Genomic DNA, 14205 nt, shown 5'->3' on the forward strand with positions numbered 1-14205 from the left:
TTGTGATTTGCCAGAATTGGTATCATGTTTCACTTTTCATGGCCTTAATACAAAATACTGAAATTATTTGATTTTGAATAGTTTTATTGAAAACATTCTACAAATTCTGGATAGAAAATATACAGCTCTAAAAGTGCAAAGAAATCCATCAATTCTTTTCTACATATACGGTTATGCGAACCAGCATTAAATTATTAACATCAAAATGGTACAATATATGTGTTTGCTTTATACTCGCATGTCCATATGGACATTTAAAGAGTTATTGGTGTACAACATTGTTCATTCTCTTCATATTGGCTGTGAAAAGATCCCCTCCACAACGCAGCTCTAATGTAAAAATTCACACTCCTCAATCTGTGCAAAAATGCATTTTAAAGTAAATATGAAGCTTCAGGAGTTAGTCAAATCAAGTAGGTATCTTCCAAAGTTATAATCTTTTTAGTACAAAATTATCTCGTGTTGCTATCTCTCCAATGTGGCTCAGCCAGACAACACAGTAGCAATAGAGCAAAAAGAGAGAATTTAAAAAAGAAAAGATCTACTTGGTTTGACAAAGTTTAAAATGCATGTTTACACTGAATGAGGACTGTGGTTTTTATCCCCAATCAGTTACTTTGAATCATGGTAGGAAGGGATCTGTTCATGGCCAGTATGAACAATTACAGTGACCACTAACTTGTTATGATTTACATGTAGGCATGTGAACATTGTTTTGAGACACACTTGAAAAACACGTGAAACTACGTTTAAAAGGTAATTTACAGGTAGAAAAATAAACATCTCACAATTCAGTTTGGAGTTCAGTCTTGCAGGTTGCTCATGTCCAGGCTGATCGAGGTCTGCTGTGAACCTGAAAGGAACAGTTCCAAGCATATTTTAACAATGAAAAGCATTTTTACCTGAAATATGAACATTCATGATCATCAGTTTCCTGCAGCTTGAATTTTATATTTTACCTTCTCCTGGTATCCTTTCCTGGCCATCCTCTCCATCTCCCGCCTCAGCTCCTCCTCCTGGATTTGAAGAGCCTCCCTGTCCTCCTCCTCCTCCTGCTCTATCCTGCACTGCTCCTCCCACTGCTCCTGGCGCTGCTGCTCCACCTATACAGTACATACACAGAAACAACATTAGGTCTGTTTTATTATTTTTAAAAAGAAGCATATAATCTGATGCTGTGATGTGAGTTGTAATGCATGACAATTCACTCAAATGTATTAAGCTGCTATCGTAGCATCATTTTTAGAGACTATGGGCCCTATCTTGCACCCGGCGCAGCGCAAAGCCTGAAGCAGTTGTCAATTTCCCGTCCAGCGCCCACGTCGTTTAAATAGCAAATGCACCTGCGCCCATGGACGTGCTGGTCTTACAGGGAGGTGTGTTCAGGTGCATTCTTGGCGTATTTCCATCTTAAGGCAGCGGAACGTGATCGCGCCATTGACCAACCCAAACCTGGTCTAAAGTCAATAACACAGTATTTCATTGTTACTTTAACAGCGCCAGGTGCTTCACACCGTGCGTGTTAAACTCAATTTCACTAAGGGCCACACTGGAAAATGAGAATGACATCAAGGGCCAGACATGTATAGTTTATTGACATGCTTTTATTTAATCGAAAACGCGAATATCTTTGACTGTATTATTGCATGTCCTATATAGCCTTCTCGCTTACAGTTTTGTCGACACAAAGCCCTTAAAAAGTCGGCAAAAACGTTCCTTAGCCTTATAGAGTCTAGCAAATCAAGCAAAACAATGATTACATTTTTACAAGCAGGCCACCACACAGCCGACTCAACAACCTGTTTCACAGGCCTGAATATGAAAACTCCCTGGTTCTGTGGGAAAGTCGGCAAATCAGCCAAATTCTGCTTTGAGTGTCACATAATATCAGTTTGAAAAACAGTTTTTGGTTTGGTGCACAACTAGGCGGGCCAAAATCTATTGTGAACCTAAACAGAGATGCGGGCCGGATCAAAATTTGCTAGGGGCCGGATTTGGCCCACGGGCCTTGAGTTTGACACGTGGCTTAGATCGTTAAAATAGGGCTCTATGTGTCTTTAAGTTTTCAATTATTAACTGTGTTGTGTGGAAGAAAAGTGCTATGAAAAAACACGACACCTGAGCATTTATCTCTTGCATCCGTGCGGTCCTACGGCACTCTTCTTGCTCCTTCTCCTGGCGTCTGGTCTCCCTCTCCCTCTCCAGCTCCTGGATCAGCTGTTCTCGTCTCCTCAGGGACTCCCCTTGAGCCTCTCTGTTCTTCTGCATCTTAAGCTCCAGCTGCTGCTGTCTCCCTGACAGTACCTTTCCAAGAAGAAGAAAGAAGAGCTGTTGTTTAGTAGTCACATCTTTTGAATTACATTCAAATAAAGTTTCATTTTGATTTTAAAGCAATTCACCTCTTGCATGAGCCGTTCTCTGGCTTTCCTCTCCTTCTCCCACTGTGCTTCTCGTTTCTCCCAGACATGTTGAGCTTCTTCTCTGAAATGGATGAGATACAGTGGTTTGTATTTGAGTCCCTTCCTGCACAGTCAGAGCTTCCTGAATCTTGGTGCTCACCTGTGTAGGATGTCAAACTCAGCCTCCCTCTCCCGCTCCAAATGAAGCTGCTCTTCAATCACACGTTTCATCCAGGCAGCATCAGCGATGGCTCTTTCCCTTCGTGCAGTCTCTATCCTCCTGTCCTCCTGCTGTCCATCCAGCAAGGCTGCCAGGATCTTACGGTCAGCTTCCTGGTGGGCACAGAGGAATTCGAGGAAGGTGTAAGCCAGGCAAGTTAGATTACGTGTAGAAAAATGTACTGTATCAAAAGAGGGTCAAGTAGACCAACCAGCTCCTCCTGCACTTCCTGGGCTCTCCTCTTCAGCTGAGCGCGATATTGACGGATTAAGAAATGCCTGGTGGAACACAAATCCAATGAACCCAATGCCTCACCAGAATAAAGTATCATGTTACTTGTGATAAGTTATCTGCAGAAAGAGCATCCCTTACCCCATCTCAGACTTCTTTCGCCTTTCCTCCACCTTTCTCCTGTCCTCCTCTATTTTCTCCAGCTCCCATTGTTTGACCAGCAGAGCCTCTTGCTCCTTCTTCAGGCGAGTTGCCTGAGACAGAAAACTGTTGTTATTGATGCTTATAACAACACATCTTCAATATTATTATTTTTTTCCAGCAGAAATACTTTGTCCAAGTTCTAAATACCTCCTCTTCCCTCAGCTTCAGTTCTTCCATCTGTTTGCGAAGTTCCTCGGCCCTCTTCCGCTCCTCTACGTTCCTTTTCTCCTCCGCTTGCTTCATCCTCTCCAGAGCCTCTTTTCGGGTTATCTCGTACTCATTTTCAAAGCGTTCCTTCTCTTCTTGCTTTGTCACTTCTTGCTACATGTTTGGAGAGATGGGTCACTTACACTAAGCTTTCTTAATTATGCACCACGTTGACGGGATTAACGTGAGTAGATTTCAGACTCGATACTGTGCTCACAGATGATATGAGCCCCATTTAATAAAAAATTTAAAAGGATAATGACAACCATTAATGACTTGTGGGTCCTGTGTGTCATCACTGACTTGAGGAAGGTGATGCTTAAGAGTACTACAGAGCAATTTCTACATAATGCTTTGAGTAAAATTGAGTACGAATCTATGAGAAGCCGCCTTGACCAAAATTGAATACTTAACTTGCACGTACATATACATACATACTAATGCACATACTACATACTCACACTCATACTGTATAGCCTCATACTCATTCTTACTTTATGCATGCATGTGTATGTACTGTATGTATGTGCATGAGAGTATGCGTGAATGTGCAAGTGCTTAGTACTGGTATATATGCATGTGCAAGTCAAGTATTTTGGCCTAGGCGGTGTCTCATAATAACCATGTAAAGATAAAAAGTGTACATTACAAGGACCTACAGTTCAAAAACATGTATTATCCTTAGACAGTTATTAAAACACTTGGATAAACAGACACTGAACTGTCTTGTCTGATGGCTGTGATGAATGTCTTACCTGTTTCTTCTCAGATATCTGCTCCTGCCATTGGCCGACAACATGATCTTTATGTAATGCTGACTCGACCTGTTGACAGATTAAAAGAGCGAGTAAGGACAAGACAGAGATACCGATGAACCTGACCCTTAGCGGAAGGGATACCAGAACATTTTATTCTCTTAAGTCAACAATGGATTCGGGTTAACAGAAAGTCATGGAATATCTGCATCACAAGCCCTATTAGTTTCCAGATCAAGTGGACGTCTTGACAAAAAGTGTCCGTTTTCTCCTCTTGCGGAGCTCTTCAGACGCACAGGATGGTTACAAGATTCCTGAGGCAATTTATCACTTCATCAACATTGAGACTTATGAAGTAAGAGGTTTGGCAACTTATCACTTTTCCATTAATAGTTTAAACTTAGCCACCTCTCGCAACTCTGTGTTGTTTTTCTTCCAGTGCTCCTTCAGCAGCTCTTGTGCAAGCTGAAAATAAAGAACACAAATAACAGGGATTATACACTTCTGGCAGAGCACCGTGAGCAGTACTGAAAAAAAAATACAACTAATTAAATGCAACTACCTTTTTTCTTCTTTCCTCTCTTGCCGTACGAAGCTCTTCAGTCTTTTGCACCAGCTGACTTGCCAATGTGCTCCTGTCAGGAACTACTTCCCTGAGCTCCGCCTCCAGCCGGTCTTGCTCCTCTTGAAGCATGGCCCTTAGCCGATTCCTGCGCTGCTCAAGGCTGGCCATCTTTTCCTCCTTCAGTCTCTGTTTATGATATGCCGACATACTGACGGAACGGAGGAAAATAAACATTTGTTGTTTTTCTCTGGCTTCATTTTCTGTCATTTGTCTGCTGAAACCAACAGGGTTTCAGATACATACTAGAAGAGAAAATTCTACAGGTATATTTATGACATTTTTTATTCACACATATTGACACACACAAACTATCTCACACACACACATACACACATATTATGCAAGGTTACATAGATTTAAGGCTAGACACTGATATTTAGTTCCTGAGCCCAGAACACAGACTGTGTATGAATAACGAATAACTAAACACTGAAAAAGAGGCCTTCCACACTCTTGCTCGTGGTATTTAATTAAAATATCGGTATACGTGCAGTTTAGTGTCCCAAATTCCCCGTAACATAACCCCATTTGTACAGGTCCTATCCCCTGACCAATCGACTATCCTAACCTTAACCACTCGAGGTCAAATGCCTAACCCCAACCAATCGAGCTGCTTCGTAGGGCGGGTCTTGGTGTGGCCATAGTGGAATTTGGGACACTAAACTGCACGTAAACCTAAAATAGCATTACTATTACTATGATATTTCATAGTGGGAAGATTATTAATGTTTTTATTTATGAATGTACATTTCTGTCATCACTTGTGAATGTTCTCTCTACAGTACATTATTATCAGCCCTTACTATTTACACATGTAAGAGGACACCCTCTTTTAAATAATGAGAACTGTGTTTAAAAATGACTTGGACTATTTTTCACATATATAATAATATCTAAATATAAATATTAGCATGAACAGCTTCCTTTTTGTGGTCACACTTAACAGCAGATTAGTCAGAATTGAGAGAAAAATCTAAACCAACCTATTTTTGTTGTGCCAAAACAAAGAGCCGATGTGAGCCTTAAGTGTTGCCCAAATATGTACAAATTCACTGGGAGCAATAGTTTATAGATTACTGTCTCTTTTGAAACATTCATCATACAGACACCTTATATACAAAGGATACTTACAGAGCCATCTAAGTGAGGGCAGTGAAAGAGAAACGGTGTAGAAATACTGTAGTAGCCTCTTGGCAATCATATTAATAATAAACATGAACATGGAACAGAAAACATCGTCAAATTGGAGCAATTCTCTTGAAATGCATTGCTTTATTTAACTTGCCACTGTTGCAGATATTTTTGCAATGAAATGATAAAAGTAAGCTTTGTGTGGTCACTGAGTCAGTCCAGCTCTGGTGCATGGAGTTACCTCTGCTGGAAGGACTGACGGGAGCTCCACACCGCCTGTCTCTGGCTGCGGACACTCTGCTCTCTCAAGTATTGAGCATGCAGCTCCCACTGCTGCCGCCACCGGGCTTCCTGCTCCCGCTGCCGGGCCAGCTGTCCGGCCAGCACCCGGGACCGACTGGGCACATGGGCCGAGAGGGTCGGCAGAGCCATAGACCTGAATCGTAATTAACATTCATTATAAGAAGTTCAACCCAATCCTAATTAACGTTGCTTTACTTATTAGTTAGCTAGGTTATAACACTACACTATTTGTGTGCGTTAAATTGACGCTAAAGGCCACTAATTCACACAGAAAAGAAGTAACGCTATCGTGTTACCTTTATGTCTTTGTATTGGGTCGTGTAACGTTAACACTTGTTATTTAAGGGTTTTTCAGCTCGATAAATAACACTTACTTACCCTTTCGATGGTAAACTGAATTGCTTTCTGTTGATATTTTTTAAAAACAGTCGACGTTTTGCATTTCTACACAGAAAAATCGCCGCTATTCAATGTTGTTACCATAGACAGTAGGCTGTTACATAGCTACCGATACACTTCCTAGTTACCCCCACGCTACGGGATGAAGTAAAGTCCAAAATTGCCTACTGGTTGAAAACGCGAAACGCATTTCCGTTTTTTTTTGTTTTTTTTTTCAGTAATCCCTGTAGTGCTTTTAAGTAGTGTGTTTCATTAAAAACATCCAAAGTCGAAGTCTATCTTTCATAAATTGTACTTTATTTTCTATTATGACTGTAACATAGACTGCATTTGAGGGAGCTTATCACACTGCTTAATGTTATGATAAAACAGGCCAGGTCGGATTATTTTGCTAATCTGGTAACTCTGAACAAGAAAAATCCTAAAGTACTGTTTGATACAATATCTAAGATTGTCTCTCCCCCCGCTCCCCAAGTGCCTGTACACTCAAAGTCTGATTGCAATAGGTTTTTACATGCTTTTTTAAACAAGGTGCAAGAAATTAGAACTACTATTAACCCATCTCTTGATATCTTATCCTGTGGGCCAGTAGTCTCATACTCCTGATACTTTTTCACCTATCACTCGAGATGATATTAAGGGCCTGTTAAGTAAAGTGAAACCATCTTCAAGTCTGCTCGATGTATTGCCGACTTCATTGCTATTAAATGTGTTTGAATTAGTTGGACCGTATGTTGTTAAAATGATTAACCTTTCCCTTTTAACCGGTTCTGTGCCCAGCCATTTTAAACAAGCAGTTGTTAGTCCCATACTGAAGAAACCTAATTTGGATTCTTCTGAACCAACTAACTACAGGCCTATATCTAAAATGCCTTTCTTATCTAAAATACTTGAGAAAGTGGTGGCGGGCCAGCTGACATTTCTTTCTTTTTCTATAATTTCTTGATGGAAAAAATTTGCTTGACAAATTTCAGTCAGGTTTTCGTAAATGTCATTCAACTGAGACTGCGCTTCTTAAAGTATCAAATGACATTCTGATGGCTGCTGACTCTGGACAGTACACTGTGTTGATTTTACTTGACCTGTCGTCTGCATTTGATACATTGGACCATACAGTATTGTTAAATCGGTTACACAATGAAATGGGGTTTTCTGGGTCTGTTCTTAAATGGTTCACCTCTTACCTGAGTGGTAGATCATGTTGTGTGTCTGTTAACAACATCTTGTCAGAAATGACCCCTCTGTCTTACGGAGTCCCTCAGGGTTCGGTTTTAGGTCCTCTTTTGTTTCTATTGTATATTAGCCCTCTTAGTGAAATAATCCGTAATTTTAATAATGTGTCTTACCACTTTTACGCTGATGACATTCAGTTGTACTGCTCATTCAAAGAATCAGAGTTCGGTAAATTAACTGATTTATTGGAATGTCTGTCAAGCATTAAGACTTGGTTATACAACAATTATCTACAACTGAATACAAAAAAGACTGAAACATTGATCATTGCTCCAGAACAAAAACTACCCCAAATCAAACTACACCTCTGTTCCTTGGACTCCTCCTTCCAGTTCAGCCTAAGAAACCTTGGTGTTTTGTTCGACCAATCGATGTCTTTGGATGGTCATTCTAGACAGTTGGTCAGAAACTGTTTTTATCATTTGAGAAATATCTCTAAATTGAGAACAATACTACCCAAAGTTACCATGGAGATGATCATTCATGCCTTTATCTCTTCACGGTTAGATTACTGTAATTCTCTTTTTACTTGTTTTAATAAATCTTCGCTGAGCCGCCTTCAATTGGTGCAAAATGCAGCAGCCAGGCTTTTAACAGGAACAAACAGAAGGGCACACATTACCCCGATTTTGTTTACTCTCCATTGGCTTCCAGTAAAATACAGAATTGATTATAAAATTTTAGTTTTAACTTTTAGAGCACTACATGGACAGACGCCGAAATATATCGCTGATTTGTTGACCCCTTACTCCTCTTTCCGCACGCTTCGTTCCTCAGGTCAAAATCTCCTGATGGTCCCAAAAACCCGCCTTCAAACTCGGGGAGACCGCTCCTTTCAGGCAGTTGCTCCCAAATTGTGGAATGCCCTGCCCCTGTCGCTGCGTGTGACCGATTCTATCGTTTATTTTACAAAACAGCTGAAGACACTCCTATTCAGACAAGCTTTCACTTGACTGAGCTATCATTGTTTTTATGTTTGTATGATGTTTTTTAAATTGTTAAACTTCCTGCATGTAAAGCACTTTGTGACTCTGTCTGTGATAGGTGCTATATAAATAAAGTTTACTTACTTACTTACTTACTTAACCGAGGTTTTCTTGACTCAGGTTTGGCTGTAAAATAAAGACACGGGCTTCAAATGCCGGAACAAAGACGGCAATGCACGTCTCACTTTATTCAACCCATGGATGTATTCATGGATGTATTAAGAGATTCAACACCCCCCCCCCCAACACAGTCAATCGTCAGAAAATACAACACTTTATCCACTTTCGTTTTTCCCGTCTACTGTAACTTCCACCTTCAACTGAGAGGTTACAAAACCTTACATGATCAGTACATTTGATGGATTGCTTATAAAGCTTTTATTTTTAAGAAACTTCAAGACAAATGTACTTGTTTAACTAGGAAAATATAGCAGAAGTATTGATAATGTAGGCTATCTGGCCATTGATAAGTGATAGGCCTACACTTATTTTTATCTCAGCTCTTTTAATGCAGATAATAAAACTTTTTTTAATACCATCAATATTATTACCCAGTTGTGTGTTATGAATATGCTTAGGCAACCACTAATCTGTAGAACTACACTTTGAGATATTCCACAAAACTCCATTAGTTGGCAGTAAAGCAGCATATGTGATTAAACGCAGAGGAAGACTAGTCAGCTGATTAGAACACATCAGGTGCCTTTCTTGTTTGTTCTGGACTTCTGTTTAAGCGCCGTTTATCGGCCCTTTTAGACTAGCCTACCCGAGGTGGCGATGATGACCTGCTTCTTCAGTAACAAGTCGATCACATGAGCCGTCGGCTGGATATTACGCCACTTACCTGGGTTCAATGTAGGTGTGTGTGTGTGTGTGTGTGTGTGTGTGTGTGTGTGTGTGTGTGTGCGTGTGTGTGTGTGTGTGTGTGTGTGTGTGTGTGTGTGTGTGTGTGTGTGTGTGTGTGTGTACGCGCGCGCGCGCGAGTTTCGGGTGGGGGTATGGCACACAGCTTCCTCTGGTGTCACTGTAAATCCGCAGTGGAGGGTTGACAGCTTGTTGCTATCTTTTTAGAGATAAGAGTGTGACTGGACTAGAGATGGCTCTGCTAATGGAGCACCAGTTCAGACAGCTGCCAGCTGACAGACAGGTGGAAACAAGACCGTTTCTGGAGGCTGTGTCATACCTTCCACCGTTTTTTGGTAAGTGAAGTTTCAACAGTGTGACACAGTTAGAGACCATGTAGGCACCACTGCCATTCGTGGATATAAAGTTACGTGGATATAAATGTGAAAAAAAAAATGAATTCTCAGATGTCAGTGGATGCAGAGAAAAGTGTAAATGTAGGCCTATTTCTATTCATCTTATTATAATGGTTGAGTTTTCAGAAATGTAAGGCCAGATTGATGGCTCTGACTAAGTAATTAATTTGTTTTATACATGTAGATGCATAGTACTGTATGATTTAAGCCCACTGACTGTTAAATTGGCTGAACATGCACACAAATGTAGTATTTTATCTGACAAGTCTCCTGCATGGACCTTTACCACCGTCATATTGTACATCTTTCATGTGGAATTTGTTTAACTTTGATTAATAAACACAAAACTTGTTGTGAGGAAATCTGTCACAACACTTCCATCAAGCCAAATGAAACATTCTCCCTCTTTCAAAATTCTAATCTTTTTTGGATCGTATTTCTCTCCATCAAGCTGTCCACAGTCCTTTAGCATGCATAATTTAATCCACTGGCCTGGATTTTAAGTTGTGAAAATTGATGTAGGGTGTTGAGTTCCCCTTGCCCATTCACCAGCGGCATGGTGCACCATGGCATCTTTGTGCGGCTTCATTCTGTATTAATATGCCAACAGTCCTCTATTGAATTTGCCATGTGAAACCCTTGAGAGGAACCAAGTCTAATGTCGATATTAAGCTCTTTCCTCCTTGTCGCCATTGTTTTTACTGACCTACAAATTTCTTGGCTAACTTTCCTACAAGTCATTAAAGTCCTGCACACTCTCATAGTAGGCTACATTCACACAGGTGTTTTAAATTAGTTTGCCTAATTAGACCTCTTCTTCAGGACTGCATGGACAGGACTCCCTGACCCCCCCTAGTTTTACACCTGTTAGTTTTAAAAGCAGGATAGTTCATATTGTTATGATTCTTTTAAGTATGGCATTTAGTGACCTCAGTTAACTCCCTTTATGGCTTTGTCTAACTTCAACCTGATGCTACGTTTAAACGTGGCTGGCTATTTTCATAAACGGACATTTCAACCTCCCCATTTTCAAAAATAACATCGTGCACAGCTGTCAGTTTTCAGAAAAGTGTTCGTTTACACGTACCCGTGTATATATGCTGTCAATGCCGTCAAGAGCACGCCAAACCTGTAGGTGGCAGTGTAACGAGAAGCTCAAGCCCATGTTAGCCAATCAGATTCCCGAAAATAGCAACAACAGTAACGAATCATTTCCTCTCTCTTCTCTTCCTCACTTCCTTGGCTGCCTAAACCTCCGTTTGTCTCAGTTTACATTTGCAAACAAAGTTTTCCAAAATCTCCACTCTGGCTGGAGGTTTTAGAAAGACTCGTTTTCAGAGGCGAATTCTCCGTTTGCGTGTAAACGAAGGGCACAAACGAAGGGCAATGTCTCCGTTTTTCAAAATAACCATGTACGTGTAAACGGGGCCTGAGAAGACGCCTAATTAGCCAGAATAATTAACACCTCTGTGGGTGTGCAGAGCCTTTAACGGGCCAAGAACTGAACAAATGTTTGTTGACACAAAAGTAGTCAAGGACTTATTCTTGCTAGAAGTTTATATATTTTAGTGTTTCTGTTTTATAGATTTAATTGTTACTTTTCAGAGCAACAATCCAGATGCATTGTGTCTTTGCAACAAAAATCTTGTGAGGAGAGTGGAAAGTATTGAGAAAGCCATACAAGATGAGGATGTCTCCGAAACAAGATATGGTGCCATCATTGTTGTGGCGATGCATCACATCAGCACAATAGAGCAGACTTTGTCATGAGTAGTTTCCACTAACAGCTCAGGAGCTGAAAGCTGTCTGTTGTGCCAGTGGGCCAACCAGGAGCCGTGTGTGGTCGGGGCTCTAGATGTGTCATTGTTCGCCATCCCGTCACCAAATAGCCTACTCCTCTAGTAGCCTAATTAAAGGACACCTAATGATAATACTGTGATGATGTGTCTGTGAAAACAGCAGATACTGAGGGACCAATCCAGCCTTGTAGAGTTATTGTAGGCAACAACAGTGTTTTAACCACTTGGGTAGGTTCCCAGTATTTCACAAAGGGCAGAAACATGGTCCACACAACTAAGCAAACGCAGACATTGAGCTGCGCAAGATCAATTTCATGCATTTTTGCATTCTAGAATGTGTCACCTGAAAATTGTTACGCAAGTCAAGCTGCAATCTGATCGTTGCTGCTAGGCGCACTATACCATGAAACAAGAGAACGCCGACCCTTTCTTTTTGGGTTCACATCCGCTCAAAATAACCATGGCCTCTAGCTGAACATGTCCGTGTATGTCAGCATATTTATGACACTTGTTCACCTCTTCATTCAGACACAATGTCTTCTTTTTTTCTTCCTTCTGTGCAAAAAGCAGTAGTACCACCTCAGACGCCATGTTTGTTTACTACTATAGTCATGGAAATGCTTTGATTAGCTCTATATTGAGGACTTAGCCCCCATTGAGGACTGGCGTTTGTTACCTCCACCAGTGCGTAAGAGCTATGTTGACTGCAGGATGCACGTTTTTCCAGCTGGGCCAGGCATTGTAATTTGCGTTTGTATACTTGCGTGGACCATGTTTCTTTCCTAACACCTCCTGAAAATCTTGGTTTTGCTAACCTTCAGTGGTTTAGCTTCTCACCTCGCTGCAGTGATATACAGGTGTACTCCAGGGCCCTGTGACTGTTGGGTGTGGTGGTTACAGGTGCAGCAACGCACACTTTTGACTACCCAACTTCACCCATAAGTGATGAAACCGGCTTGAAACTTTCAACCAGAAAGGGGTTCTAAAACACAGCTTTTCAGCTTGATTGTTACTCTTTGCCTTGTGTAGGTCTACTCTGTCCACCACTTAACTAACGCTATATCATACATTGCAAATTCATAAAAGCAATAAAAAAGATAATATCCAACAAAAAGCCATGTATACAGACCTGCAATCAGTCAAGTTTTTACAGTTACCTTTTTAGCTTGTGTTGATAGAGGTTGGTGATCAACATGAGAAGCTGTAAATGATGCTGATATTCTTGTTATAGGCTCAATATTGTTTGTTTATATGTGCTATATGTTGGTTTTCACTCCTTAAATTCTCAGGCACTGTCTGTGTAAATATTTCTCCTCAGACTGCCTTGGTTCTACTATTTTTGCACCAATAAAGGCAGATATAGCTGGTAACATCACAGTAAGTATGATTATTCTTTCATTTAACCTGAGTTAAATCTGTGACTACTCTTACATCTCTCAGTAACGTTACAATACATTTTTTTTTTTTTTTACTGTTTTACTTAATAGAAAATCAAGGCGGTTTTTGATACTAACCCAGGGCGGTTCAAGACACTCCAGCAGATTGTGGAGGCAGAGAAGGAAATGCATGGAGCAGAATGGCCCAAAGCTGGTGCAACGTTGGCACTTATGTGGCTAAAAAGGTTTGAGAAATTTTACATTTTAGGTTTTATAGATTGTTGGGTAATATTTTAAGACCATAATCACTGTGCCTGTCTTCTTTGTCAACTAGGGGTCTACGATTTATTCAAGTGTTCCTACAGAGCCTAGTGGATGGTGAAAAGGATGATAGCAACCCAAACCTCATTCGAGTCAATGTCAACAAGGCCTATGAAATAGCCCTGAAAAGATATCATGGCTGGTTTGTGCAACAGCTCTTCAAGGTGAGTTTAGAGTTGATAGACAGGTCTTTTATGAGAGCTACATATATAATACAGCAGATGTAAAACTTGTCTGTGTTATATGTGAAGAAATGTACCGCTGAGCATACAAAGTGCAGTTGTGTATAAATTTGGCATTTTAATTTGCTCTTCTAGGCAGCTCTTTACGCTGCTCCATATAAGACGGATTTCTTGAAGGCCCTTTCCAAGGGTCGGGACGTCAAGGAAGAGGAATGCTTGGAAAAAATCAGAAAATTTCTCATCAACTTCACTCCCACTGTTGATGCTATTTATGATATGTACAATAAGCTGAATGCCGATCTTGATTATACAGTGTGACTGCAGGAAATTCCTCTTTCCTCCAGTGATCCACTTACAAAGTACAAAGTCATTTACATTCTGCAGTCTACATTTTGATATGGTTCCCTTCAGGTCATCAGACAGCTCACTGTGGGAGTGTATTTATAATACTCTGTCGTTACACATCAAATATTTGTGTCATCTGTGTGCCTGTTCTGGCTTTCTCATTACACCTTTTCCTCACTGTCGTTTGACTCTGAGGCAAGTTTCCCAAAGCAGCTGCAGATTTAAACTCA

At 40.7% G+C, this 14205-nt stretch overlaps 2 protein-coding genes across 5 annotated transcripts; one reads left to right on the forward strand and one right to left on the reverse strand.

Annotated features, from left to right (window-relative positions):
* Positions 1-66: 66 nt before the first annotated feature.
* On the reverse strand, positions 67-6608 carry LOC116056877 (trichoplein, keratin filament binding). 3 transcript variants are annotated; one of them, XR_004106680.2, is made up of 14 exons: positions 6454-6608; positions 6014-6208; positions 4579-4789; positions 4425-4481; positions 4017-4085; positions 3202-3375; positions 2992-3104; positions 2831-2897; positions 2560-2732; positions 2400-2481; positions 2119-2304; positions 960-1103; positions 721-853; positions 67-682 (listed from the first exon to the last, which is right to left on the reverse strand). XR_004106680.2 is itself a non-coding variant. In XM_031309288.2 (13 exons), exons 2-13 carry the CDS (start codon positions 6202-6204, stop codon positions 821-823), a joined length of 1500 nt encoding a protein of 499 aa, XP_031165148.1. In that variant the 5' UTR covers positions 6205-6208; positions 6454-6608; the 3' UTR covers positions 67-820. The 3 variants fall into 3 exon arrangements, 2 of the variants coding, with proteins under 2 accessions (XP_031165148.1, XP_035849183.1); XM_031309288.2 differs by having other exon boundaries at positions 67-853; XM_035993290.1 differs by lacking the exon at positions 6014-6208 and having other exon boundaries at positions 67-853.
* Positions 6609-9363: 2755 nt separating this feature from the next.
* Positions 9364-14205, forward strand: gltpa (glycolipid transfer protein a). Of its 2 annotated transcripts, XM_031309339.2 has the most exons (6): positions 9364-9548; positions 9765-9892; positions 13070-13128; positions 13239-13372; positions 13462-13612; positions 13766-13948. In XM_031309339.2, exons 2-6 carry the CDS (start codon positions 9790-9792, stop codon positions 13946-13948), a joined length of 630 nt encoding a protein of 209 aa, XP_031165199.1. In that variant the 5' UTR covers positions 9364-9548; positions 9765-9789. The 2 variants fall into 2 exon arrangements, with proteins under 2 accessions (XP_031165199.1, XP_031165198.1); XM_031309338.2 differs by lacking the exon at positions 9364-9548 and having other exon boundaries at positions 9621-9892; positions 13766-14205.

Source organism: Sander lucioperca, chromosome 2, assembly GCF_008315115.2.
Source record: "Sander lucioperca isolate FBNREF2018 chromosome 2, SLUC_FBN_1.2, whole genome shotgun sequence".
Classification (NCBI taxonomy): Eukaryota; Metazoa; Chordata; class Actinopteri; order Perciformes; family Percidae; genus Sander; species Sander lucioperca.

Excerpts from the sequence above, each read along its gene's own strand:
- gltpa (XM_031309339.2), top strand. The coding sequence starts at position 9,790 with ATGGCTCTGCTAATGGAGCACCAGTTCAGACAGCTGCCAGCTGACAGA. Across the intron at positions 9,893-13,069 it reads ATACCTTCCACCGTTTTTTG|ACTGCCTTGGTTCTACTATT; the intron begins GTAAGTGAAGTT and ends ATTTCTCCTCAG. Across the intron at positions 13,373-13,461 it reads GCACTTATGTGGCTAAAAAG|GGGTCTACGATTTATTCAAG; the intron begins GTTTGAGAAATT and ends TTTGTCAACTAG.
- LOC116056877 (XM_031309288.2), bottom strand. The coding sequence starts at position 6,204 with ATGGCTCTGCCGACCCTCTCGGCCCATGTGCCCAGTCGGTCCCGGGTG. Across the intron at positions 4,790-6,013 it reads CGTCAGTCCTTCCAGCAGAG|TATGTCGGCATATCATAAAC; the intron begins GTAACTCCATGC and ends CCGTTCCGTCAG. Across the intron at positions 2,898-2,991 it reads CGAAAGAAGTCTGAGATGGG|GCATTTCTTAATCCGTCAAT; the intron begins GTAAGGGATGCT and ends GTGTTCCACCAG.